This window comes from Oreochromis niloticus, linkage group LG19 (assembly GCF_001858045.2).
Source record: "Oreochromis niloticus isolate F11D_XX linkage group LG19, O_niloticus_UMD_NMBU, whole genome shotgun sequence".
Classification (NCBI taxonomy): Eukaryota; Metazoa; Chordata; class Actinopteri; order Cichliformes; family Cichlidae; genus Oreochromis; species Oreochromis niloticus.
In genome coordinates, this window is record NC_031983.2 from 6359791 (window position 1) to 6386500 (window position 26710).

Below are 26710 nucleotides of genomic sequence, written 5' to 3' on the forward strand. Positions count from 1 at the left end.
CTGGCCTTCATAAAGATATGACCAGCTGCAGTCATAACACATTATACTGTTTCTCAAGGTTTCTCTATGCAAGGTAACAAGTCATAGCACAACAGAAAATTTTTTGGGGCAGGGATAGCTCAGTAGGTAGAGTGGTGGCCCCATGATCGGAAGGTCGGGGTTTCGATTCCCCTGAACGGCTACCCTGAGGTACCCCTGAGCAAGGTACCGTCCCTACACACTGCTCCCCGGGCGCCCAAAGGCTGACCACTGCTTCACTGAGTGAATGGGTTAAATGCAGAGAGGAATTTCCCCACGGGGATCAATAAAGTACACTTTCTTTCTAAATACCCCACTGTGAACCTTCAGATACTCTCTCGATGAATATCATGAAATTGCAACATCCTCGGTTTTGTCTTTTGCTCCATTTTTCTATTTCTAAAAACTAGCAATTGTTTTTAAAGAATTTAGTTAAACACTGTACAGCGGTTAGCATGGACATTTCTGCAGTGATTTACTGAGAACCTATCAGTCATAGTGATGATGGACATGATGGTTGTCATGTCCATCATCCTCATGAGCCACAGAGAAGAGCAGCGCAGGAAACAAGAGAGCACACAGATGAAGCATGCAAGTAGGCATTCAAATGGAAGGAAAAAACATTTATTCATAAATAAAATAAAATCAACATGGTACTCTACACAGGAAGAGCCATGCAGACAGGTTGCTTTTCAAAATAAAATCCAAAGAAAGTGAAGAAAATAAAATTCCAAAGCTAAGTGAAACTCAAATGTACTTCAGTTGAGAAAAAAAGAAAACAATCCAAAGCCACAAAATGCAATAAATAGGTTTAACTATTAGTGGTTAAAACAAACAAACAAACAAACAAACAAACAAACAAACAAATCCCACCAGCATAACAAGCATAAAGGCAGTTCAAAAGCAGACATTAGTAGTTTATGTCTCATTGCAAATGCTCTTTCACATGTCCTGTCACAGCATGTGAATGCAAGGATTATTTTCCCATTTCATCAGTTAGTTCCCTTTGGTTCTCTCGTTTAACAAAGTTCAGGTTTGGTCAGGACGACAGAAGTGTTCTAAAAACGTTATTCAGACATTCAAATTCAGAAAGAAAAAGTGCAACTTTTATACTCTGTTATACATTTGACATTTAAACGTCTGAAGTTATTCATGTCATCACCTGTTGTTCTAAATGCAGTAATAAAATATACGTAAACCCGTTCTGACCTTCACCTCCAGTCGCTTTCAAATTCCACATAATTTTGAAGTTTCCTGTCACGTGAAGCAAACAGACCGTAAACTACACTTTTCAGTGGGGGAGTAAATGAGTGGTGGTGGTTTTGCAAGCTAGTGTTGAACTAAGTTGATGTTTGAAAGTAAAAATACTTCCTGATAGTGGAAGTCGTTCAGATGAAGAACTGTTTGTGTGAAGGTTTAACAGAATACATTTTAACCCCAACAGTAAGTACACATGTGAACAACTGTGGTCCGCAGCCAGACTTTGAACTCCACTGTGCCAGACAACAGTCAGGTGTGTGTATTCCAACTCCTTCCACCAAAAATGGAAGCCCTTGTTTATACCCGTGCAAGTATGCAAATATTCAGTCGTTATGAACCCTGCATGAGATGTCAGGCACAAATCACCAATGTAAATCTTTAGCTGGATTGTTTTTGGACATGTGGCGAGTATAAAAACACGTCTGCTGTTGTGACTCTGTCAACTATTTATATAAGTTTGAAATACTACATTTTCTTCAAATATTAGACCATTTTATTACATTAAAAATGTTTTTTCTTAACATATTAATACTTTTCCTTTATCTCTTAATGCAGAACATTAAAACTTTTTTTTTTTTTTAATAAAAATATGACATTTTTTACAAGATACATTTTTTCCTCTTAGTATTTTAAATTTAAAGTACATACCTTTTCTGTAAGTCATGGATTTCTCCCCATGAAATAACACTTATGTTTTAAAATTTAAAAAATATAAATCATGCACTTACTATAATTCTGCACTTTCTTAAAATACTGTCTCTTTTTTATGTAATATTTCCTTTCCCCAAAGCAAGAGTAGTGGGGACAAAGTGGCTACTGTTGCCAATGACCAAACCATGAACTGTAAAGAAAAAGTTGAATGCATCACAGTGTAAACAAATGCAATGGGAAAAAAAGCTGATGCGTATGTGCCAGAAAAAGCTCCCTCCATCGCTCCATGTGCAAACACAGCTTTCCACCACTTCACCACCAGCCAAGTACAGTGAATCCCTTCTTTTGTTTTTGGTTAGTACACCAACTGCCGTGCTGCATGATGGAGGGCCGGCTTGATCCTCCAGGCCTCCAGTGCAAAGGGTGAGTCAACCTGTAGCAGGGTGGGGCAGGTGTCTGGGTGGAGTTGATAGTTACCCGGGGTTTTTGGGCTCGCTGTCTCGGGATGAGCCGCCGCCTTTCAGCTTGCGAACGAGTTTCTCACTGCTGCGGCGGATTGACGCTCGTAGTTTACTGAAGGATCCGCTCCTCTTCAGAGAGCCGGAACCATCCTGGTGGGACACGTCACAGAGTCACTCATACACACCGCTATCCAACATATTTAGAAGAGTGCAGACACAGAATGTAGATTAGCATCAAACCAGCATACACTCTCATTACTGCTTCAAACACGTTTTCTGCTACTGCGTTTTAATCGAGACACGTCTGTGCATCTTACAACTGACATGACTTAATATTTGCAGTGATTAAAACGGTCCAAATTTAGGCTACACATACTCACACCCTGTCTGCACACTGGTATATGCTAATATATTCACACACTCAGTAATTAACTCTGTGATTTAAAGGAGTCCAATAGAACAGCTCTGCTACATTTAGCATTACAAACCTTGTAATAATTAGTTTGTTTGTATTACAGTTAGCATCTTGAGCTGCTGTACTGGACTGCATTTGCATGTCTCGTGCAAAATTTCATGTGCTTACATGATGCAGTAAAGCAGCACACTCATTACAAACCAGTAGAGATGCTTAATGCGTCATGTGTGGCTTGTACTTCAAAATGATGCTGGTTAAAGGGCCCCGTGCACACACAATGCACTAAACCAGACTGTATTTATTTTGTTACACTGCATCTCATTCTGAGAAACTTCTACCCCTAAACTGTGGCACCATCAGCTGGCGTATTCTGTTATACATTATTCTTGTCTTTCCAAATGTGAAAGGCTACAGAGTGGCTCTGGAGAAGCCACACTGCATAATTTAGTGGATCCATTTTTAAGGTGTCAGCTATATGCCTATAGATAGTCCGAAAATCAAAAATTACATTACATGAAGAGATCTTTAGTGTGAGACAGATTACACCTCTGACATTTCATCTTCATTTAGTCTCAGCACAGCTGCGACCTCTGACTTTTAAACTGGATGCACTTTATTGGACCTGCTAGTTTCTCACCTGCACCACTTCCTTTTAACATGTGTTTTTGAATAATAATAATTAATCAGAAGTTTGACTGAGGAATAGGGCAGCGTCTTGTGTGGGAGAGAACGACTCAAAAGGCTATACATAGATTTAAAAAAACAAACAAACATAATTTCATATTTTTACCAACTTGGATGCCTTAAATTTTGCCATTAACCATTCCCATTGTATCCAGCAACGTGGTAGGATCAGAGTGGTGAAGCCAAAATAGGTCAGTTACTTCCTAGTCCTGGCAGAACTCAGTTTATTTTTGTAAAAATGTAGAAATAAATTACAATAATAATGGACAAACTGATCCAAAATATGGATTAAATAATTCCAATGATTTTTAATGTTTGCTTAAACTTTTGATCAGTTTGGGGGGTTTTTTTATTAAAAAAAAAAAAAAGTATGTCAAAGTTTAAAAGCTGTTATTGCCATGAGTTGTCAAAGTAGTCATGGAGGTAGCTCTTCAGAACCAATTTATACTCCAAATAAACAGAATTTTTCACATCAACTTGACTTTTACCTTTAAAAACTAGAGCACACCTAATATATGGGGGAAAAAAGTTGATCTGTAACCACCTAGAGAGACAGTTAAGCATCACCCAAACATACCTCATTAATCAAATGACGAATATAATATGCTATTGATTTCTGACATAAACCTACCCTCTGAGCTTCTGGGAGATTAAATTTAAATATGCATTTTTTCAGAATTGAGTTTTCAAATCTGCAGAACATCCATTATCTGATTTAAGCGGTGACATAAAAGATTAAATTTACTGGACTGTGGATATGGTGATTGTTCTTCCTCCCACTGCTGCTATATCTGAGCAGGACAGGTTTAGAGCTCACTCAGTTATCATGACACATACACGGAAAAGAGAAGGAACACACAAAGAGGCGACAGGCACAGGTTCAGGTGAGCAAAGAGTTTAAGTTTTATTAGAAGTTAAGAAAGATGCACAAACAGGACAGCACACGCAGAAGATTAGTAGCAGGAGGTGAGATCAGACCGACGAGGAGACTAATTAAATTCCTAAACTTTCAGCAAACGCAACAATAATGCTTTTATACAGCAAATTCTCTGTAACCCCCACCCCCCTCACACCAACCCTGACAACTATATACACAGATATACAGAAGGTAAACAGAGAGAACACACAAGGTTTAGGCTCTGTATCTGCCAAAGGCTTCTCTTCTTTCAAGACCCAACCTGACAAGTGGAAAACTTGAACTGTTGCAGCGTTTCTCCCCCAGACTTAAACATGTAAGCCCACTGCACATTAACTCCAATCACCTTTATGTGTCCTCTTATTGACATCACAACATGTTTTTGTCTGATATCAGTGCAAATGAAAGAGACAGCACAGAGTGACACAGCAAAGACTAAACTCTAAACAGGAGCACAAACCTACAGAGCTACAATCAGCGGTGCTCTTGATCATGCTGATGAGTTAAGTCGATGTTTTTTACAGCGTGTTACGTCACTACCACATGAGACGTTTTCAGTTATCACTACGGATTTTAAAAGCTAATGTTGAATTAAACTGTGCGGATGATAAAAGAGAGATGAGAAGCTTCTAACCTCTACAGAGAGAGGGAGAGGAGGAAGGAGGCTTTAACATGGACCTCAGACCATCTCAGACCTTTTTTGTTTTGTTGTTTTTGGCTCATCTGACCACAACATCAACAAAATGTCATCACTTTTGCTCCTGTGCATGCCTTTGCCAGTATTGTAGTGTTGAAATGTTTTAATTTTTTTAGCCTAATGAAGTTTGAGGTTTAAATCAAGTCTGCAAATCATCTCCATTTGCACCTGGGTTGAACACAGGATGTCATATTCACACAGCAGGAATCTGTCAATCTGTTTTAGACCACAAACACAGTTTACAAGTTGTTGCACAGTGGTACTACTACTGCTTTTTGTCCTGTTTTGCCGTTTAGTTTGGTTCACTGTTTAAGATAAAGATCCACTGGATACAAACACGCAACATTCTTGTTACATTTTGCAGTCATTCTGCGTGATCGCTGGACCTGTTCAGCAACACTTCATTGATCTCTTTTTAATCACAAAGAAAAGTTCTGACCAAAATCTTGCTCCACTTTAAAACTAAATATAGCACATGAGCACATATTTGGTCATCTCTGCCACTTTTTGCTTTGAATTTTAATGACGTGAAACTTTAATGATGAAACTTTAATTGATATTGTGGTCAGTTTTGCTTGTACCAAATAAGAAAGTTCATAATTTTAGTTAAAGAAGAGTTTAGTTCAAGAACTTTGTGTCAAACACCCCTCAAAGTTCCTCCAAAAACAAGCCTACAGGCAAAACGAAAGCACATTTTAAAGATAGTAGAGTGACAGAAAGAGAGGAAGCAGAGGAGCAGAGTTAAAGGACAAGGAGAAATATCAAGGTATGAAGCACAAGTTTACTGCTGCCATAAAGAAAAATCACCCCAGTTCTCTCCCACCCGCAGCAGATACATATTCTAGCGCAGTGCTTTAGCACAAGTAGAAAGCAGAGGGTTGGATTCGGACACACAAGCTGTCTCCGTATTTCTGCCAGAACCATTTTCACACAGTTCCTGTTCCCAAAAACAACTGAGAGTGGGGTGTAAAAGCAACATTATCGCTGTGGTTGAACCCGGTGTGAAGAATCCCGCCACAGAAAAGAGCTGAAGGAAAACTGCAAAGCTGAAGGGGCTGAGGCGAGGTGAGGCGAGGCATCCGTCATGCAGAAGACAATTTTTAGAACCACTACAAGGCATCTGGAGTTACGCCTGCCGGTCAGACAGAGCAGATTGAAGAGAGAAAGAAGCAAATGCAAACAGTAAAAGAGAGGGAAAAAGACCGTAAGATGAGATATGGATACAGAGGAGCAATTAAAGAAGGGTGAAGAAAGGAGGGAAGCATACAGGAAGACTGAGAGGTTAACAGACAAACCAGACACAGCGTCTCTCTACCGGCCTGTGCAACACATGGAAGACAGAGATCAATAAATCTGTGGGGACATTATTATACAACAAAACCCAACACTGAGTCCAGTATGGCTGGGCTTTAAGTTAAAGTCATTACAGTGACATAATTTGATCAGAAGCAATTATTTAAATATTCTGATTTGGGAAAAGAGTGCAAAAAACTGTTAAAAACATCTTCAGGTGTCTCACTTACACCAGCATGATTGTAAGTGAGACACAGATCTCACTTACAATCATGTGTTTGCGTCATTAACCTCCGTGTTACAGAGATTCTCATAAAAGCAGCAATAAAACATTTTTTATGTGCAGTTTTATTTTCACAACAATCCAACTTTACATGGGGAAATCCTGGGAAACCCTGGATGTTGTCTATTGATCCAAGTAGTCATTTTCAAATGAAATCTGTTAATTCTAAATCACAGGACTCACAGCAGGAGATAAAAATTAAGAGATAAATAATAATACTTCTGTATTTTCAGAAATATGAACTAGGATAAGATCATTTTCACAGAATAATCGTCGTGCAGTCGGGGCACTGAACTACAATAACACTTCTGTTCCAGCCTCTTCTAGTTTGTGGGAGAACAAAAACATCCAGACTGCATTATATTCCTTCTCCAAGGCCATGGGCCATTTTCCACGGCTTGTTCCAGATGCCCTCGGGTCTCATCCACTCTCAGGCCCAAATCTCTAAAACCCAACAAACTAAACTAAATTGAGGCAGCAGACAGATAATGTCAGGGTGGACTCTTAAATGCCTGAATGCTCTGTGTGGTTATTAGGGTGATTTATAATTTACCATGAAATTACCTGTTCGTAAATGTAACTCACAACTGTGTAACCATTTGATAGCGCCCCTGGCCTTTTCTTTGGGCAGTTATTTTGAAGAATTATGTAAATTAACTTTAATGTCAACAGTCACATGGCATTAAAAAAAAATTATAAAACAGGAATATTCACACGTCTGGTTTCAGGAGGTGAGCTGCAGAGGCCACACCACCAGATTCAATTATATTTTTAATCCAAAAAAAAAAAAAAAATCTAATTATGCGCGCTAAAGGCAGACTGAAACATCGAGCTTATATGAGAATCTGAAGAAAAGAAAAAAGAAAGAAGAGAGACTAAGCTTCAAACTTTGCAAGGTTTGTGTTTTGTATGAATTTACATGAAGAAACAAACAAAACAAAACAACAAAAAAAACACTGTTGTGGAATCATATCTCATGTATTCCAGAGGTATTATGAACGACACCTAAACCTATCACAGCTGTGAGAGTGCAGGAGAACTGGCAGGCTCTGCCACTAGGTGGAGCACTTACACAGCTCAATCAGGTGGAGAGAGAGACTGTGTCTGAGTCTGGAACATAGTTCATCAACACATATCAGCAACGTTAAACCTTGTTAGGTGACAACAAAATAAACAGAGGGGTGCAGGTAAAGAGACGTGAGAGTAGCCAGAAAGATAAACTTTTTTTGTAACAGAACTAAATGTTTAGTTTTGTATTTTTTGTCTTCATCCCAGAAAATGAACTAAAATAGCTGGGAGCAGCAACACAAGTCAACCTAATGATAATCAGAATTTATCATTTATTCAGTCTGAACTCTCCCATCTTCTCTGGCAGCTAACAAGGCAAACAAATGGAAAAGAACAAAGGCCGGGAAAGTCACACTTTACATTCTCTGGCAGCAGATCACCACACATATGCAACGATCAGAAACATAAACACATACACACATGCAGATCACCAACATCAACAAAGAAGGAGTACAGTACAGAGCCCATGTTGAGTCAGAACAGACTGATGAGTCACAGATTCATTCGTATTAAGTGTAAAGAGAGAGGTTTTCATAGCTGCCTGTGGAGAGAGCTGAAGTGGAAGTGATGATTTGTTTGACAGGACGAAAAACAAAATGTAGTCTGACAACTGCAGGGAAGCAGTGGAGGATAAACATCCCCAGACATATCTGTTTTTATCCATCTAAGATTAAAAATATGAGCCAATTGCATCTGATAGTATACAAGTGCAATACAGAGGAATTACAGCATTTTAAAGATTTAGGTATTTTTCAGTATGCTGCAGAATGATGTTGCTATTGTAGAGATTTGAAAAGAAGATAAGTGCATGCTAATAATACACAAATAGTGTATAAAAATAACTGGATACACCCAATAATTTCCTAAATAATACTTCTACTGGAATCTTCCATAGTGCTTTTGGAAAGCCTAGTTCTTTATATATTTACGTTCCATTCACTTTTGTAAATCCTCTATAACCCATAGGCTGTGTAATTGTGCTGCTGTAGAAGCTGTGAAAGCTCCCTCTTGGGATCAATAAAGTGCGACTTCAAATCCAATTAAAGACCGATAGTTGATTGATTGATTGATGCCTTGTATTTATACTGACTTCATTTACTGTCTGATCAAAGAAGATTTAAGGACAAAACAAAAGCTCCTTGTCAGATTTTCCTTCCAGCTAAAGTTCTTTCCAGATGAGCCCGGCTCCTTTCCTGATATAAATAGGTCCAGAGATCTGCAGGCGATCGTCTGCAGGAGGCTGTGTGCTAATAATCCGTTGACAGGCTACAGTTTATAGGCACAGCTATGTGTCACACCATACCGCCCGCAAGGACTACAACCAGAGGTGCAATAGGAGATGCTGATTGGTTGTTCTGGGCTCTATGACTACTGTTGCTATGCGAGCAGGCCAGCTCTAAGCAGCAGCAGGAGCAGCATTTTAGAAATAAGGTGGTGAGCAGCCTACAGCGACCCTATAACTCTATATTCTGCTACTGCAGTGAGGACAGGCTGAGAAAATTCTGCATACTTTGAAATGTACCAGCTGATTGAAAACAGTTGGTCTGCAGCTGAGGCAGCGGGGTGGCATCAATGTGTGTGACCAGAGCAGTTTTTAAAGCTTTTTAGACATTAGTTGGAAAAGCTGTACAACAAAAGAGAGTTTAGTGAAAAATGCGTTAACTATACAAAGCACTACGACTCACGACTGTCAACGACTTAAGCTCCAGCCAAGTGAACGCTCCAGCAGAGCATGTTTTCACTTGATAGCATTAATCAAAGTCAGGGTAACAGCGACGTACAAGCAGTAACTACTGCGGGAGAACAGAGTTAACTGTGACTGTCAGTCAGGATTATCGGTGTAGCATTGTACAGTTTGATCCTTTTGAGCTACTCGGACAAGATTTAAGTCCTCATTCAAACATTTGATTTAGTCATAGATGAAGAAACAACCTCACTGTATCTTTCATGACCGAAGTCACTAATTGAAGAGATAATCCCCTCATTGGCCTCCAGTGGCCCCTCATTCTCACAATAAATTTATAGGGAACCATCAGTTGGCTTGATTGACAGCAATTAAAATAATACAATCCAAGCCAGCTCAATGTGACCAAACATTAACATTTACATTAACAACTGTGTTTATTAAAGTTTCTGTGCTGAGGAAACTTTAACAAGTAAAATGACTTTGTGGATGACTTCAGTCCAGAAAGATAGAGGAGTTATTTCAAGTCGACATGTCTGTGTCCCTGGTTTGAGGACTCTCAGTAATGTGCCGAGGGCTGTGTACTGTACTTACCCCGTTCCATTCCACGCTCATACTCACTTCCTCGCCACCGTCTGGCCCGCTCTCATACTTCACCGTGTCAGAATTCAGGCTCTCGCGGCTTCGCTGCTTCTCTCGGGCCTCCGGCTCGCTCAGCACCTCAGCCACGCGCTGCTTGTGCACATTGTCCAGACCCTGATGTGTACACACAACAATAAATGCCAGTTCAACAAATCCAATTAAGCATAAGCTAAACACATGTACTAGTCGGACCTCCAGCACAGCCTCACCTACACAGATACACTGTACAGCTGTCAGCAACAAGTGCTAATTCATCCAATCCAATTAATACTAAATCTATAGACTTCTACTGCCTGCTGCTCTAAACCCAGCACCTGGCATTTGTTGATTAGCAGTCAGAATAAACCTGGGAGAGGATAGAAAATGAAAAAGATTCCAACTAATTATTGGTAAATTAGCTTGCTGACCACTAGAAATTCAGTTAAACCATTTTTGAAAAAGCACACTTTCAATATGGAGCTAGAGGAAAGCACCTACCTAAGAAGTCACTACCCATTCTGAAATCTCAGAATGTCATTTTTAACTATCTTTACTGCTGTTTTGATATTTACAGAAATCTTAAAGACTTTTTTTAACGTTCAGTTTGGTGGAAAAACCAATTTTGCAACCATGTGATTAAAAGAACATACATGTAAGCATCTAATATAGTGAAACTTGAACAGCAAACCCATGGTGCCGGTGCAGCTAAACTAGCTTTTCTGTTAGCTGGTGGCATCCAGTGCTACCTTGCGTAATTAAATCTGGCCAACGATACGGTTACACCACAGTACAAAGTATTTTCTGTGACTCTCCCTGAGCAATTAATTATTCAAGGAGGGAAAAAACAAACACGGGACGTTACACTGCCAAACAGTCATGCTGCCAGAGTCTGGTCGCTTATTTTATTTCTACTAAAACCTTCTCCACTTGTATTATCTAAATGCTGATTAAAGGTTACATTCATATCGGGATCGAATCTTTCCTCAAGCAAAAAATGATAATGCTCCAAATATATCAAAGGAAGTTTGTGGTGTTAAAACGAGGCCCCAAAGCAGATCTGACTAGTTATAATGTAATTATTGTAATAATTACCAAAATGTTATTTTAGTTTCTACAGCTGTAATTTAAGCAAGACAATGGGGAATTTTATCTTAATAACATGTGTGTCTGTTACTGAATAACTCGATGTTAAAATGTTGATGGAAAACCTAATTGAGGATTAAAGCTGCAGGATTTTGACTCTATTAAGTCTCATAAGTAACACCATCAGAGGCAGCTAAAAACAACACCAAAGAAACCAAACTACACTCCAGGCTCCAGGACATTCTGAGTGCATTGCCATTTTTCCAATTTCACAGCAGCTCACACATTTTCTGCCTTTTAATCTGATGCAAATGCTCAACGGACCCGTTTCATCTGAGCACCGATAACAAGTCATCTGCTTCTATATCTACATCGGCAGTGACGTCTTAGCTCAACCCCAGGAGTCCTGTGTTGTTAGTCACATTATCCAGAGGCCACACCTGCTTTCTGGAACGCATCGCAGCTTCCTCCAGGGTCCCAGCTGCTTCCAACTTGCCCTGCCGCCTGTAGAGGGCACCAAGGTTCTTCAGGGTGGTGGTAACCGTGGGGCTGAAACGACAACCAATGGAAATTTAATGTCACAGAAAATCGTTTAGGCGAAAGAAAAAAAAAACAAGGCAGGCTGTTCTTAAATTTGACAGCATTAGAACAACACGACTGTCTTATAGATGGTTGGCCACAGTTGGTTTCATTGCTTACTACATTTTGTTATGTGTAAACATTTACATATATCATGTATCACTTTGCTTCCTGTGCTGAGAGTATCACCCATATTTACTCAGTGGAAAAACACTGACCTGTCGACTTTACAGGCTTTGTACCAGCCTCCATACTCTCCAAATGGTGAACCGTCTTTCTGTTTCCCCTGTGAAACACCAATTTGGTTAAGATTTAAGAAATCTGCATATATGATATAATAAATCAGACATTTAAGGATGGAAACCAACCCGCTTATGTTGCATGTAGTCAGTTTACATGAAGAAGTGTTAGCAGTGGGATTATAATTGGATCAGTACTTCTTCCCCAGAACATCTAAACCTATTAAACCATGAAATGAACTCTTAGATGGGAGAGTGAATGACTTGCACCATCATCATCAGTGAGTAGTTTTTACTGAGACTTAATATCCTAATCCAACTCTTTGTAAAGTCACTCTTTCTTATTTCATGTTAAATAAGGTAAAAGAACTCTGAGAAGTTTAATGCACCTGATGTTACCATGTTTTTTTTTTTAAACTTGGTGTGTTTTGAGGCTGTGCAATTATAAGGTTTTGTCTTTAACACTGAAACCCAAAATTAAGAAAGCACAACAGAAATTACAATTATACTTGAGAAGGGTTTGAAAAATGCTCAACTGTTTCAGGCCCTCACCTTGCTTTGCTCCTCTCTCTCCTCAGCATGCATCCAGATTGGTTTGTTCTCATCTGCAAACACACACACACACAATCAGTCCTGACAAACTTAGATAAGCAGCTAGAGACACCTTTGAAAAGTCACTGTGACTCTGAAGTGCTGTTTTCTGTTTCTTTTCGGCTCCATCCTTCACTAAAATAACAGCAGCCTGAACATATTAACCTTTACTTCAAAGGAGAGACTTATCAAGTTGTTCATGCATGCAAGTTACTCTAGGTTTAAGCTACCGTCTGCAATGTCTGAAATGTGAAAAGTGTGTGTGTGTGAGCACTTTGTACCATCAACAGAGCCAAACTCCCGTTCGTGAGCGCGGGTTAGGATTTCTTTATACAGGGTCTCAGCCTGCTTGAACTTGCCCTGCTTCAGGTAACAAGACGCCTGAAAAACAATCAATAAGAACAACATGACAATGCGAATGAGCAAAGTCAGAGCTCGCTCTTCAGCAGTTAGCAGTAAGGCCCAGCAATGGGCTGTCAGCAACACACAAGAAGCTTCACAGGATTGGGAGAAGCTGAATTAGTTTTTTCTTCTTCCTTTTTTTAAAATAAAATAATTTAAAAAGAGTTGTCATTTTTGTGCCATTTGTCATCTGCAGATATTGATTTTTATTCTGCAAACTGACAAATACTTCCATCCTTCTCACCAGGTTGTTCTTGGTCTTGGCCACGTTAGGGTCATCTGGGCCCAGTTTGGTCTGGTAGATCTCCAGCGCTCTCATGTAGTAGTACTCCACCTCCTCATACTTGCCCTGGTTCTGACACAGCAGGGCCAGGTTGTTTAGCTGCTTGGCCACATCTGGGTGGTCCTTGCCCAACACCTGGGACAAAAGAGAGGAAGAGATATGAGCTCTAAACAACCCATGTCTGCCATGTGCTATTTGGTCAGTAACACTTAGCCAACATGAGAAATGCTGGTCAGACTGATTTAGCGCTTTCTGAGTTTCACTAGTGTAAACATTAAAATGTGCAACCTAGTTTAATCCTCAGGTCCAATGTTGTAAATTTGGATTTCCAGGAAGACCGGAAGGGTGTTTGTCAATACGTTGGAAATGTTTGTTTCATCTCCTGCCAAGCTGCTTTGACTTGCTGCACTCTGTTTGTAGTGTGGCTGATTACACTACACGTATGTTTGGAGCAGTGTGCACAGAAGATGTCACACGTGTAAATTTGGTCTAGAATACTGGGGATCAAGCCTGTAGCCTTTGCTACATACAGTACATGCCTCTGTAGGAATTTCAGCCTTTTCTGGATTAATAGGCTACTAACCTGCTTTAATAAATAAAAAAAAAATGTGAAACAACAACAACAACAACAACAACAAAAATCCACTTCTGGATTAAGAAACAGCCTTTAAGTGTTGTAAGCTCTTCCTGTGAGCTAAGAACAGTAAAGGTCATTAGAGTAGAGTGCAGCAAGGCTAAAAGACATGTATTGGGGCTAGATGCTAAATGACCCCCTCCCCCCAAAAAATGCAATTATTATTTTTTTTCTTATTATATGATTCTGACTGCCCAGTAAAGATGTAGCAATCATAGGTGGATGAAAGGAAAGAAAACAGAGAGGAAAATGAAAAGGATGTGCATGGGTGGAAACAGTGAACACACATGGGTGGCTGGTGTTGTTGGGAAAGGGAGCTGATCAGTTCAAAAGAAACCACCCTGAGTGTCAAGTTTATGGTTGTAAATGAAAACAAGTGAACAATTAGTTTGTTTTGATTTCTGGTTTGAGTTTACTGCTCGGTAAGTTTGTGTGAGGTCTTAGAACTGCAGGATGATCCCCCCCCCTCCCCAGAGACAGACAGTGTCTTTGATCCACAGGATGGTGCAGAGCTGTGTGAGCGGAGATACCTACAGTATTCACTCAAGCCTGGCCTCAATCGCCTCCTCCTGCACCACATAACACATCTGAAAGCTTTCCTGTAAACAGCGTTAGCTAGAAAACAGATTGCCATCAGCACCACAAAACTGCTGAGGATCTGATCATGCCTACTGATGCCTTCAACCACCAAAAGTTCTGCAAAAATTCTGTGGCTTATTGAATGTTTGAAAGCTTTCAGGGAAAGTGGACACAACACATACATGTTCTATTCACCCTTTTCTAATTAAAAAACAGTTACTTAAACCTTGGAATTTGAACCTTAAAATTCTGGTTTGCTACTGAAAATGTCAGATATGAGGAAAAGAGGAAAGACTGCAAGTTCTTGCAGGTAGTAGATCTGCTAAGTTATCTATAATTGCAGATATTCGAGTACTGGAGTAACTATAGCACAGACTAAATGTTTAAAAAAAACACAATCAAGCAAAAAAAGATGTCATCACTGTTTTCATTTTTGCAATCACCGTCTTTGTGTTTTGAAACCAGATGTGATGTATGCATGACTGAGAAACCAACACACTGCATGCTCATGTGGTAGCAACTAGGCGATTACAAGGCAGACCCAGCCTAAAGTATATCCTCCTTTATACTTGTTGTTTTACCATAATGGGGACCAATTTTCAAAATGAATATGATGGTATTTACACTAAAATTGAAACTAGTGATCAGCTCATAAACTTGTCAGGTAAAGTGTTTCCTGACTCACTTATGAAGGGGCCCAAGGACCATTTTCTCACAGACTGGAAATCTTTATGCAACCAGAGGATTCATACTGCTGACCATTAGAAAGACAGCATATTTAAGACACTTGTATACTGGCTTCACTTTTCATAGCAGACCCTACATCCATCTTTTAAATGCAGTCTGTGATCTGCAGGTTTTTATTATCTTGCTTCTTTCACAAGAATAACGCTGCTGACATTCCAAATTTTTGCTGTTGCCATGAACTCAAATAATTCTAAAGGCTAAAAGCAAGAAGTATTAATACTTTCTCAATACTTCACAAAGGGAAACTTTAAGATGAGTCATATTTCCTTTTTCTCGACAACTTTCTTCAACAGCTACAGACTGCAATTCACTTTGCCCTGACAGATTAGTCAGGGCAAAGTGAAAAGGATATGATAAAGAATCACATCAATACTACACACAAAAGATAAATTAAATCCATACTTTTCTACATAGAACTGTACACACACACACACACACAGGGTTGTTATATAGGATTTTTATATAAACTGTATCTTTGTCTGTTTTGACAAGTAAAAAGCTTTGACACAACTTTATTTCCTGACACCCACTAAACTCAGTTAAAAGCTGAATTTTCCAGAGTTTCTACGAAAAGGCGGAATAACGAGAGGGGAAAAAACATATCCTTCTGATTCAGCAGTTCTGCTGCATTCACTTTGCAATGCCCTGCATGTGCAAAACCACTCAGGCTTAAGCAAGTGCCTTATCATCTCAGTTTAAGAAGCATGAAGAAAAAAAAATTAAATGCCTCGGCTTAACCAAAGCTGACGTTGCATTCTCAAGGAGACGAAGGAGAAGAGAGAAGTGGGTTTGTTCAAAGGCAAGAGCTGAGCATAAACAACAAAAAGTGTCTCCTGCAGCTCGTTTGTAAGTATCAAATTAATACAGGCAAAACAGTAGCGTTCGCTCAGGATAAAGAGCCTGCCCTGGGACGAACTCTGAATACTGACAAAAAATTAAAAGAGGAGAAATTACATAAAGGAGGTTGATTACAGTTTATTTCTTACGTAAGCAGTGAGGAAAAAACAAAACAAAAAACAGACAAACGACTTTATGAGTTTTATTTAGGTTTTGTAGATGTACTTTCTAATATATATATTTAAAAAAAATTGATTTTTCAACACTTTTTGGAAAGAACAAAGACTCACTGCTGCTTTTCTTTTTTTACTTCCAGATTTTGGCCAACTGCTGTTTTACTCTGAGGTCTCAGTCGTTGGTGATACCCCAACCTGAAATCTATTGTATCACAACATATCAATTTTGGGGTTTTAATCCTTCTTAACAAGAACAACAAGTTGACTTTTATTTCTTTGGACAAACATGCCAACTCAAGCAGCTGTAGCCGATCACTGTGTGTGAGGCCCGACTTCTGCCAGCTACAGCTGAACTACATTTTTAATGGATTTAGCTAAATTTGGATTTAGCTGCCCATCAGTTTTCAGTTTTATATGAGTATAATCAAGTATTTATTGCACTCATCAGCAAGTTATCTGTGTATGTTAAACACGGTTAAATGCAGCTTGCTAACCAAGCTTGCTAGTGTTAGCTTATAACATAGCACTTAACCATCTCATAAACATGGTCACCACCCCCAAATAAAACACGGTGGTATCTAAAAACTAATGGTGAGGCCTCGAAACGTGTCACATAGTGACACATAGTGTCCATAGTTAGTTATGTTAGTTAGTTAAATCCAACAATAAACATAAGTGACTGCCACTAGACATGAAAAGCTAATATTGTTGTTAATTATGTGCAAAACTTAAAATTTAGATATTCTAAACAAGTTAATCTGTTGCAGTTATAGTAAATATCTGCTGTGTTGAAATGAAAAGCTGAAGGGACAAGTGGTCGGTTGCTGAGTGCTGTCTGAATATTTTAATTCCTACTATTCATTCTGCTGCCTCCAAATGAAATATTCTGAGTGAAGTCTGAAGTGTTTCAGTACAGGGGCACAAAGTCTGTCTATAAGTGAAAGTACTCGCTAGTGCATTGACTCATCACAGTGTTTGATGACCTCGTACCCACCTTTTCTCTGATCTCCAGCGCTCTCTTGCACAGAGGCTCTGCTTCCTTGTACTTCCCTCTCTTCCCATACAGGACAGCCAGATTATTGAGAGTTGCAGCAACCTGATAGGAACACAAACACATTTATTATCCCACAATGGTCTATTCTTCCTGACCTCATAGTCATGTTCACTCATTTGCACAATGTGTGGAACCGCAAGAGTCTACAACAGCAGTGTGGTGTCATTGGTCTGATGAGTGAGAAATTGACAAGGAATAAGAGGATGTGGGGAAACAGGAAGTGATTATGGCGGGCTGTAATTTGATCCAAATCAGCTGAGTGATGAATCTCCAACATGTGCACACAGGACGAGGGAGGGGAGACTGCAGAGGGGACCGGAGGTGAGCACTGATCTCTGATTCACACCAAGTTCTGGCAGCCATGTGAGCAGAGTGGGAGGAAACGAGAGGAAGGGCAGAGGGTTGAAGTGATGGGAGGAACGGGAGCTTATTCAGGAAGATGGGAGGAAGAGAGGGACAAAACTCCTATAGTTTGTGACATGAGGACAAATTAAATCTTAAAGAGCAGCAAAAAGTGTTCTCAATCTCAAAAATGGTTATAATATAAAAAAGAACTTTTTTTTAAGCACAGGAGCTACAGATTATATGGTCTGATCACAAACCTGTTGATGCTTAACCTAAAGCCTTCAAATCTTACAGACAAATTCACAGTTTCGCATCCATGTTTTTTAAAACTTGTGTTTGTATGAAGAATCATAAAGTCAGACACATACTTAAATAATTATTTTAATTATAATTAGATTACAGAAGGGACAAAGCTCCTTAAAATGGTTACACAGGCCTGATTCTACAGCTCATCTGTACTGGCTGCTTGGAGAATACAGCCTCAGCATTTCAATGGATCTGTTGATCTTTTGAAATGTCAGTGATGGCTCAAGCACATTTCAACAGCAGTTACAGCCCAATAGACTATAAATATAGCTGGATGTTTACGTCAGAGAAACGGACATTAGTACACATTTTGCACCCAGTTGGATAGACAGCTAAAATAAGTCATGTTAAATGGCTCAGATGGAGGTGGTACATGTATTTTTCGTGTTCACTTTCGTATGCACACACACACACACACGGAGAAATTTGCCTGAGGAAGACATTTTCTAAGTCATTTACTAAAAGTGGTTTCAGCACTCAGAAAGCATTAAGACTCACAGACTTGACGACTAAATTTAGCATTATATCCACAGAAAGCAGAACACTACTGTGATTCAGATCATAGTGCTCATTTCTCCTGAACATCCCTGTCAGACTCAGCCAGATCCATGTAGAGCAAACGTAGCAGCGTCAACGGGAAACTCGGGGACTGGACACTTCAGAGTGCCATTTGGTGGGGTTTTGACCTCAAAATCAAGGTGTTTGTGTCTCTTTAGAGTTGAAACCACAACTCTGCCTTTTTCAGTTACCTGAGCAGATTGTCGCCTTTCTGTTTAGTGGCAAATCAAGAGCCAGTTTTTATAGTCCAAGTCCACTTTGACCTATGTATGTGTGTCGGTACATGATTTACCCAGAAGTTCACGACTGATTAGAAAAGAAAACATGACCTCAACATATTGTTTACCCGTCAGGCTAAAGTTAGAAGTGGCTTACAATACCGCACATTGAAAACAGAAAGAAGAGAAAAGAAATTCTATAAAAAAATGATATGATTAAGAGGAAGAAAAATCACTATACTTAATCACATATCAGGTAATGTGTCAGATTTCTTCTCAGTGATGGATCACTGGGGTTAAAAAGAAAAGAAAAAAAATCACTTTCTTCTTTGGAAAAAAGGGGAAGACATGGAGAGGGCTAACCTCTGTTTCACACAGTGAAGAGTGACGAAGGTCCAAACAGTGGAGACACGGGCCTGCTGGGGTTAACCTGCTGCATGCGTACAGTCACGTTGACAGAGAGAGGTTAAAGAATCCGAGAACAGGCCGGGGTAAATTATTAATGACATCCACGCTGCTTGTCACAGCCTTGGACAAACACATGCTACGGTATCATTTTAAAGGTACGAGGTAGGTTGCTATGTTTTTTGTGTGATATTTGTGTGATATGAAGTAAACGGGTGTACTCTACTATAAATAATATAAAGACTGTAATAAAATGCACTGGGCCAACCATATTTTCTATGATCCAGAAAAAAGGTCTGAAGCTCCACAGTATAGTAGTTAACACATTCACCTAATGCAAAAAATTCTTCATTTAAAACTGTGAGGATACACAACTTCTTGGGTTTCATCAGGAAGGGCCTCCAGGATTTATGGCTGTATGTGCTGAAGGGAAACTCATCAACTGGCCCGGATCACATTAAAGTACTGTAAACTCTATAGTGCTGTTTATATATTTTTTCCCAAATGCAAGTAAAATGTCTGCAAAGTTACAAAATCTGAAATCCATAGGGAGTTGTTCTCTCCAACAGAAAGTACTGCTCCTGAACTGCCCACAGTCCTGTGACTCATCTATGTCACAATGTAACATTTGCATAATTGTTCCAAGCACCTAGTCTGGCACATACTCAAAATCTTCAGAAGATATTTTTATAGCTAGAGCTAAAGCAGCTTCTCTGAGCTAAGCTAAGTGCAAAGACAGGAGTATTCCTTCACTCCTGGATTCTGAAGAACCAAAGACCTAGCAAATTTGTTTTCTTGTTGACAGCAACCTTCCCACCACCAGAAAACCATTAGTTTTGGCATGTTGCATGTCTAATGTGGCTAAGATTACCATTAGCTTTGACTATAACCTGCCATAAATGTCAAAATTGTAATGCTTAAAGACAACAAATATACAACTGGGTGTAGATTACTGTGTTTCTGCCTTGCTAAACTCCGTTGTCTTTTTTATTAGGATTCTTGCTAATAGTACTAAAAATGTAGACCCACACTTCCTTGGTGGAGAACTTTATGGTCCTAAGCTGTTTCAGAAATGACAATGCCATTGCATGAAAGCACTGAGCTCTTTCTACAGCAGAGAATGCTACCCTATTTGGTTCAATTACCTTTCACTCATGGTGCTAAGCTCTCAAAGAAGGGAAATCAATACATCCAACTATACCTACAATACTGTTTATGTGGCCTGTATGTCTTAACAAGTGACTATATTTGTCTTCATGTTTCACCACCAATGACTGTAAGAACAACCTCCATTTGGAAATAATTCATGCTGTGAAACAGTGCAACACATCTACCCCCATTCATATCAATGGGATTACACCGACACGACAAAGAACATCATTCAACTGTCCAAAGCAAGAAATACAGAGCACAACAAAAGAACTATATGCAATGTATCAACAAATACACTCACAGCTGGATGGTCCCTGCCAAGTGTCTTCTCCCTGATGGCCAGAGCATCATTCAGCAGGTTGGCGGCCTCCTTGTATTTGTTCTGATCCCTGAGAGACCAAAGCAGACAGAGTCAGACTGAAATACAGACACAGAGATGGGCAGAATAACAGACAAACACACAAGAACACAAACATAAACTATGCTGACAAGTTCAACTAATGGGCCAACATTTTCAGTGGTTCCCACAGCCAGTGAACAAGAGTACTGACAACAAGTCACCCCAGACTCTCATTCTTTTAGGTAACTAAATCAAAAGCGCACGCTGATTGTTCAGATTTATGTAAATGGAAAAACATGGCAACAATCCTATGCGACATTTAAATTAACTTCTGTTACTGTACTATAAATCTTTGTCAGGCTACGTTTGGCTTGTTCTGACGGAGGCATCCGGCTCTCATTTAGAAGCCAGTCACACAACACTTAAAGAATGCCTGCCAAAGGTTTCAAGAGACATGCCACAGTGTTGTGAGGGTGACAGAATGACAAGGTGTGCTGTCATTATCTCAAGTAAACTGGGATTTGTGGAATCAAATTGTGCTCTGATTATCTCAATGTTAAAATCTTAGCTTTTTATGATATCTTCCAAACACAAGAATTCGTTAAAAGCTGTCTGCAGCTAAACAATGCAGACTACAAACAAAACTTTTTTTGAGCAAAGAAATTCATTTATATAGATCACCTCACTTCAGTTAGCAACATGATGTCTTAAAAACAGGACATCACCAGCTTTCATTAGAAAAAGATAAATACCTAAACATACATGTGCACATTATTAGATGTTGTACGAGTTTACCTGTAAACAAGGGCTAAGATATTAAGCATAGTGGCCACATCTGGGTGGTCGTGTCCTGAAGTCTTTTCCAGGTCTTCCAAAGCCTGTTTGCAGAGAGGCACAGCCACCTCATACCTGCCCTGGGAGGCATACTGGATCACCAGGTTGTGGAGGGTCCTCAGTCGAGCAGGAATCTCGTATCCTCCCTGCTGAGCAGCAGCTGCTGCAGCACTGCTGTGGGCTGGCTGGACTACAGACAAAAAAAATACGAAAATAAATGAATTATTAATTAGGAAAAACTCATCACTGCACTGTATAGAAAATGATTGTTAATTACAACCTGGTATTTTGTATCTGGCCTATTTAGAGCAATGTGATATACTGTACACAGAGCTGTGAAAAGGTATGAAAAAAAAAAAAGTTGAAAACATTTTCCTCCGTCCTAATTTCTTATTATTTTGTCACACTTTCATGTTTCAGATCAAACTGACTTTATTATAAGGCAAAGATAACCTTAGTCAAAATGCAGTTTGCAAATTAAAATTTCATTTATTAAAGGAAAAAGCTGTCCAAACCTACTCGGCCCCGTTAAAAAAATAAATAAATAAAACAAATTGTCCCATCCTGTTAAATCATGAATTAATTATTTTTAACCCCGTTTTCAGAAAGCTGAATTGAATTTCAGCAACCACACCCAGCCCTGATTACTGCCAGACCTGTAATCACTGAACAGAACCTGTGTGACAAAGTTATCTCAAAAAGCAACACATCGCACCACAATCTAAAGAAATAGCTGAGAAACAAAGTCACTGACATCTATCAGTTTGAAAAGTATTACAAAGCCCATATCCATCAATAAAACAAAAAAAGTCTGAGCAAAAAAGCCATCCATGGGAGAGTTCTGACTCCTGACCAACAAAAAACACAAAGACTCGTCTCACATTAGCCAAAAAATATCTTGATGATCCCCAAGACTTGGGGAAAATATTCTGTGGGCTGACGAGACAAAAGTTGAACTTTTTGGAAGGTGCGAGTCCTGTTACATAAACTAACATCATCATACCAACAGTCAAACATGGTGGTAGTAGTCTGATGGTCTGTGGCTGTTTTGCTGTTTCAGGACCTGGAAGACTAGAAGACAAAAATTCTTGTCTCTACCAGAAAATCCTGAAGGAGAATGTCCAGCCATCAGTTTGCACCCAAGCTCAAGCTCTCTTTGGTTATGCAGCAGGACAATGATCCAAAACACACTAGCAAGCCCACCTCTAAAGGCCTAGATATATTTAGATTTATTATTCAAGTGATGCTGATTCAGTAAAAGGACTAGATGTTACAATCCCTGATAATCCATTGCTTCAAATGAAAAGATGAAAAGAAACTATTCCAACCAGCTGAGCAGCAAAAGGCTTTGTGAGCTGTTTTGTAAAAATAAACAGTGTCGATCAGACCTCACCAGCCGCTAATAGACACTTCGGCTAGTCACAGAGAGACAGATAACCATTCTCGCATTCACGACCAATTTAGAGTCACCAATTAAACTAACCCCACTCACCGCATGTCTTTGGACTGTGGGAGGAAGCCGAAGATCCCAGAGAGAACCCACACAGACACGTGGAGATCATACAAATTCCACACAGAAAGGCCAGTTTTGTGAAACTGCTTTTTCCAGTTTTTCCATAGTTTCACAACATTACACAATTAGGCAAATTTGATATCCCATCACATGGAATAAAATAAATATTAATCATTCATAAATAGCAATACTGTAAACTGCAGTTCATTCAGCCATTTCATTAATATGGCTCAGATGGCTGAATCTTTATAACCTGAATGAGTCTGTGACTATGGATGACAGAAGAACAAAGATTTATTAATAACAGGAGTTTAATAGAAGTTTTCTATAGGAGATGGCGTGTGAAAAGAAAGCTGATAGGCTGGTTATGTGACAGTTTTCCTCTAAAATTAAAGAAGTATTTGAAACCAGTGGGTGTCTGAGATGATATAAAGGGGTCAATGCTGACTAGAGCAAACAAAAACTGGCTGCCTTTTAACATATGTGCAACACAAACAAGCTTATTCACACATAAACAATGTCCTCTTTTTCCCCATTACGCACAGCTCAAGTACCAGCTCCTGAGTGCTACATTTAACAGGGCCAGAAGGACATGACTGGAATGTCTCTTGTGATAAATAGTCTGTTTGTCTGTCTTTCTGTCTCTATATGCGAGTGTCTAAGAATGCATGAATGTGTGAGAGGTCAGGAAACCACTTGATGGGGTTTCTTATTAAAGGCAAGCAGCTCTGTATTTACTCTGAAGGAGAGCCAGTAAGGTTTTGAGTAGGAGCCGCCCACTGCAGTAATAACAATGACCACAGAGAAATGTCCGGACACGAAGTGATTCCAGGTGTTCCGAAGTGCTGGCAAACCACAGCCTGCCTCTGCTGCTGTTCACGGGAAAGTAACGCAGTGACAGCAGAACAGAAACAGACAAAAACAGCAGGTATGTAGTCAACTCACACAACATCTTCACTATGAGTCAACTGATGTCTACGAATAAACGCATCAAATCCTCAGAACTTGGAAAGCGGAACCAGCCAACGTCTGAATAATGACCGAAAACACAACTTCATCATCAAAACACGACAAGCCCTTGCTGGAAGAAGGAAGCAGAAGCGAGACTCCATCAATGTAAATGATTCTCAGCGACAAGTGAAGCGTGAGCAGTGAATTGCATTACGTGTGGACACTGTTGGCCCAGTTTGGTGGTATTCTTTACCGATTCTGACTTTAATATTTATTATTCACATGATTTTTGTGCACTTCTGTAAATATGTGGATGATGCCTAGCGCTTTGATTGACAAGGCAGTCATTTTCCATGCTTGTGAAGAGTACTCCCACCTGATTTACATAACCACTAGTACTGTGTTGGAGAGTACTTGTTACCAAAGGGGGAAAAAAAAAGCCACTGTGTCGCACTATGAAAAGTGCAGGATGTTGTATTTTTGGAGCCAGACCTCTGCTTTGCATGATTCTAGTTAAAATCTGCCCCAAACATTCACAGATATGCTGGAATATGTTGCAGGCTGTGACACTCATTTAGTGTCAAAGCTAAGTGAGTGAAATGTAAATATTAGCACAGAAAATCATTGCATAAGACCCTGAGTGGTTTAAAAAAAGCAGGAATGTCATCACCATTGTCTTCTTCCTGCTGACAGCAATTTACCAAAACCCCACAAGCTTTTCAGGCAGTCTGAATGAGCTTGGAAAGGAAAGACATCTAATCTACTCCAGCACTAACCCAGTATCCACTGAGCTCATGCAGAGCCACAGGCAGCTCAGTTTCATACAGAGAGAGGATTAATGCCAGTGCAAGAGGCATTCGATGAAGCACTGCATCTCCACGAGTTCAGGTCTGTCTCAGTCCTTTACCAGCTCACACCTGAAAGAGCCTGGTTACTTCTTAAGAGTATTGTCTAATCTTCATTTGATTCGATAAAGTATGGGAGGTCATTTCTTTTCTATAGCAGTTAAAGCTGCTGCTTCTCTAAGCTTCAGTCTTCTGCACATTTGGTTCTTCATTTTCTCTTTTTTTAAAAAGTTATTTTAAATGTATATACATTGTGATCAAATGTAGCTACCTGACAGTATTTACTGTAAGCACTGATGTGGGCAGAAGCAGGAATTTGTGTATGTGTGGGTGTGTATACATAACATTTATGTGTTGACATGTGAATGGGTGCAGGTGTACTGAAATAACTGCATGCTCTTTGACCAACTCAATATATACCCTTTACAGTGACATTTGTATCTCACTATCTCCAAAGAGAAACACATTATTTAATAATTATGGAGTATTGATCTCAACATACATTTTTATTAAGCTTTATGATGCATAAAGTCTGTCTGCTATTACCCTTGTCCTTGTTCTCCAACCAATTCCTCGCTCACAGCTACATGCCATTAAACTCTCCTGTCTCATCATAATTCATTTAGTGGTGCTCACAGCATGTGCTCTATCACCACCCTCCCAGGGGCAATACGCAAAACCACAATAATGAAGCGAGCGATCCATGTAAAGGAAATGCTTTTACTGTAAAAGATTTCATTAAATTAAATTGAATATGAATGCAGCGCAAATATCTGTAGTCTGGCTTAAGCAGTGGATTAAAGCAGTTACACAGCACAAGGGGCAAACCGTTTACAGCCCAGTCTGTCAGCAAATTAGACTGGCTGACAAACTGATACCACACGGGATGAGGCAAATGGGGCAATGAAGGGAAAAAATGGAAAATAAAACCTTTGGGAGCAAAAAACGAATGTTTTTCATTAGTCTTAAAACTCTGTCCCTGAAGTGGGACAGAGTTTTGGAAACCAGTGTTTTGGAAACTGTGCATTCATCCCATGCATTTTTTGGAGATCATCTCATTAATATTAATAACAATTTTTGAGTCAGTACAGCAATTTAGGCAATATGACATGTAGAGATAGAAGTGGAGAAACAGTTCCTGACAGTCTAATTTCTTGGAATCGTTAGTCTGCCTATCACTCTCATTTATCGGTTCCATTTGCACCCGCACTACAAACAGCTGATTTCAGTTCATGTGCAGGAGGAGGAAAATACTGGCTCTGAATCCAGGACAGAAACAGCTGCATAATTCTGCTAACATAACTTCGGCCCTTTGCAAGCATCTGCAGAGACAGCATGCTAACATTAAGCTTGCCAAGAAGCCAGAGTGATGTTGAAGCTGAGTGAATGCCGACCTCAGCCCAGGTAACAAACTGATGAGCAATCAGGCTGTATCCTCCAATTCTACCTGTTCATCTTTCTACAGTAGAATCACAGTGGTGATCATTTTAAAGTCGTTTTGAAGTCATCTTTACTTTGTGTTGTTGGCTTTGTGTTCTACTGAGAGAGGCTTTGTGTAATGCTAAGTATGCTATGTGTCATTATTAGGATAGAGATTTGTGTTGGTGTGTGGGACTGTAGGCTACAGGTTTATATTTTTAAAGCATAATTACTAAAAGATCCCTTTCAGGTCATTTTACAGAAGAACATGAAAGTGACATAATGAGTAGTACAACAAATATCTTTTTCCCAGGAGTAATTAAGTAATGTAGTGCATCACTTTTAAGAAAAGATACTTCTTTGAGTAACGAGTCCAACACTGATCACAGTGAAGAGGATAAATACCTCCAACATGCACAAAGATCAGAGTCTCTAAATTTTTAGCAATTCCCATCCCTATTTTTTTTAAACTACCTCCTGACATGTATTTAGTCCAAATAATTAATCTGGAAAATAACTATCCATCCATCTTCTGCTTATCCAGTGGTGGAGCCTATCACTAGCCCTGG

At 39.5% G+C, this 26710-nt stretch overlaps 1 protein-coding gene across 8 annotated transcripts in view; it reads right to left on the minus strand.

Annotated features, from left to right (window-relative positions):
• klc1a (kinesin light chain 1a) overlaps positions 1–26710 on the minus strand; it is a 43397-nt gene that overhangs the window by 6725 nt on the left and 9962 nt on the right. For 4 of the 8 annotated variants that reach the window (XM_019348729.2, XM_005453440.4, XM_005453442.4 and 1 more), the window contains 10 exons: positions 21375–21603; positions 20541–20628; positions 17196–17297; positions 13190–13363; positions 12825–12924; positions 12505–12557; positions 11932–11999; positions 11575–11683; positions 10025–10186; positions 2407–2540 (listed from right to left, as the gene is read on the minus strand). In XM_019348729.2, coding sequence (XP_019204274.1) covers positions 2407–2540; positions 10025–10186; positions 11575–11683; positions 11932–11999; positions 12505–12557; positions 12825–12924; positions 13190–13363; positions 17196–17297; positions 20541–20628; positions 21375–21603 — 1219 coding nt within the window. Of the gene's footprint in view, positions 1–2406; positions 2541–2725; positions 6235–10024; positions 10187–11574; positions 11684–11931; positions 12000–12092; positions 12173–12504; positions 12558–12824; positions 12925–13189; positions 13364–17195; positions 17298–20540; positions 20629–21374; positions 21604–26710 lie in introns of those variants that run through there. The other 4 variants (XM_005453441.4, XM_005453443.4, XM_025900731.1 and 1 more) reach the window with 4 other exon arrangements.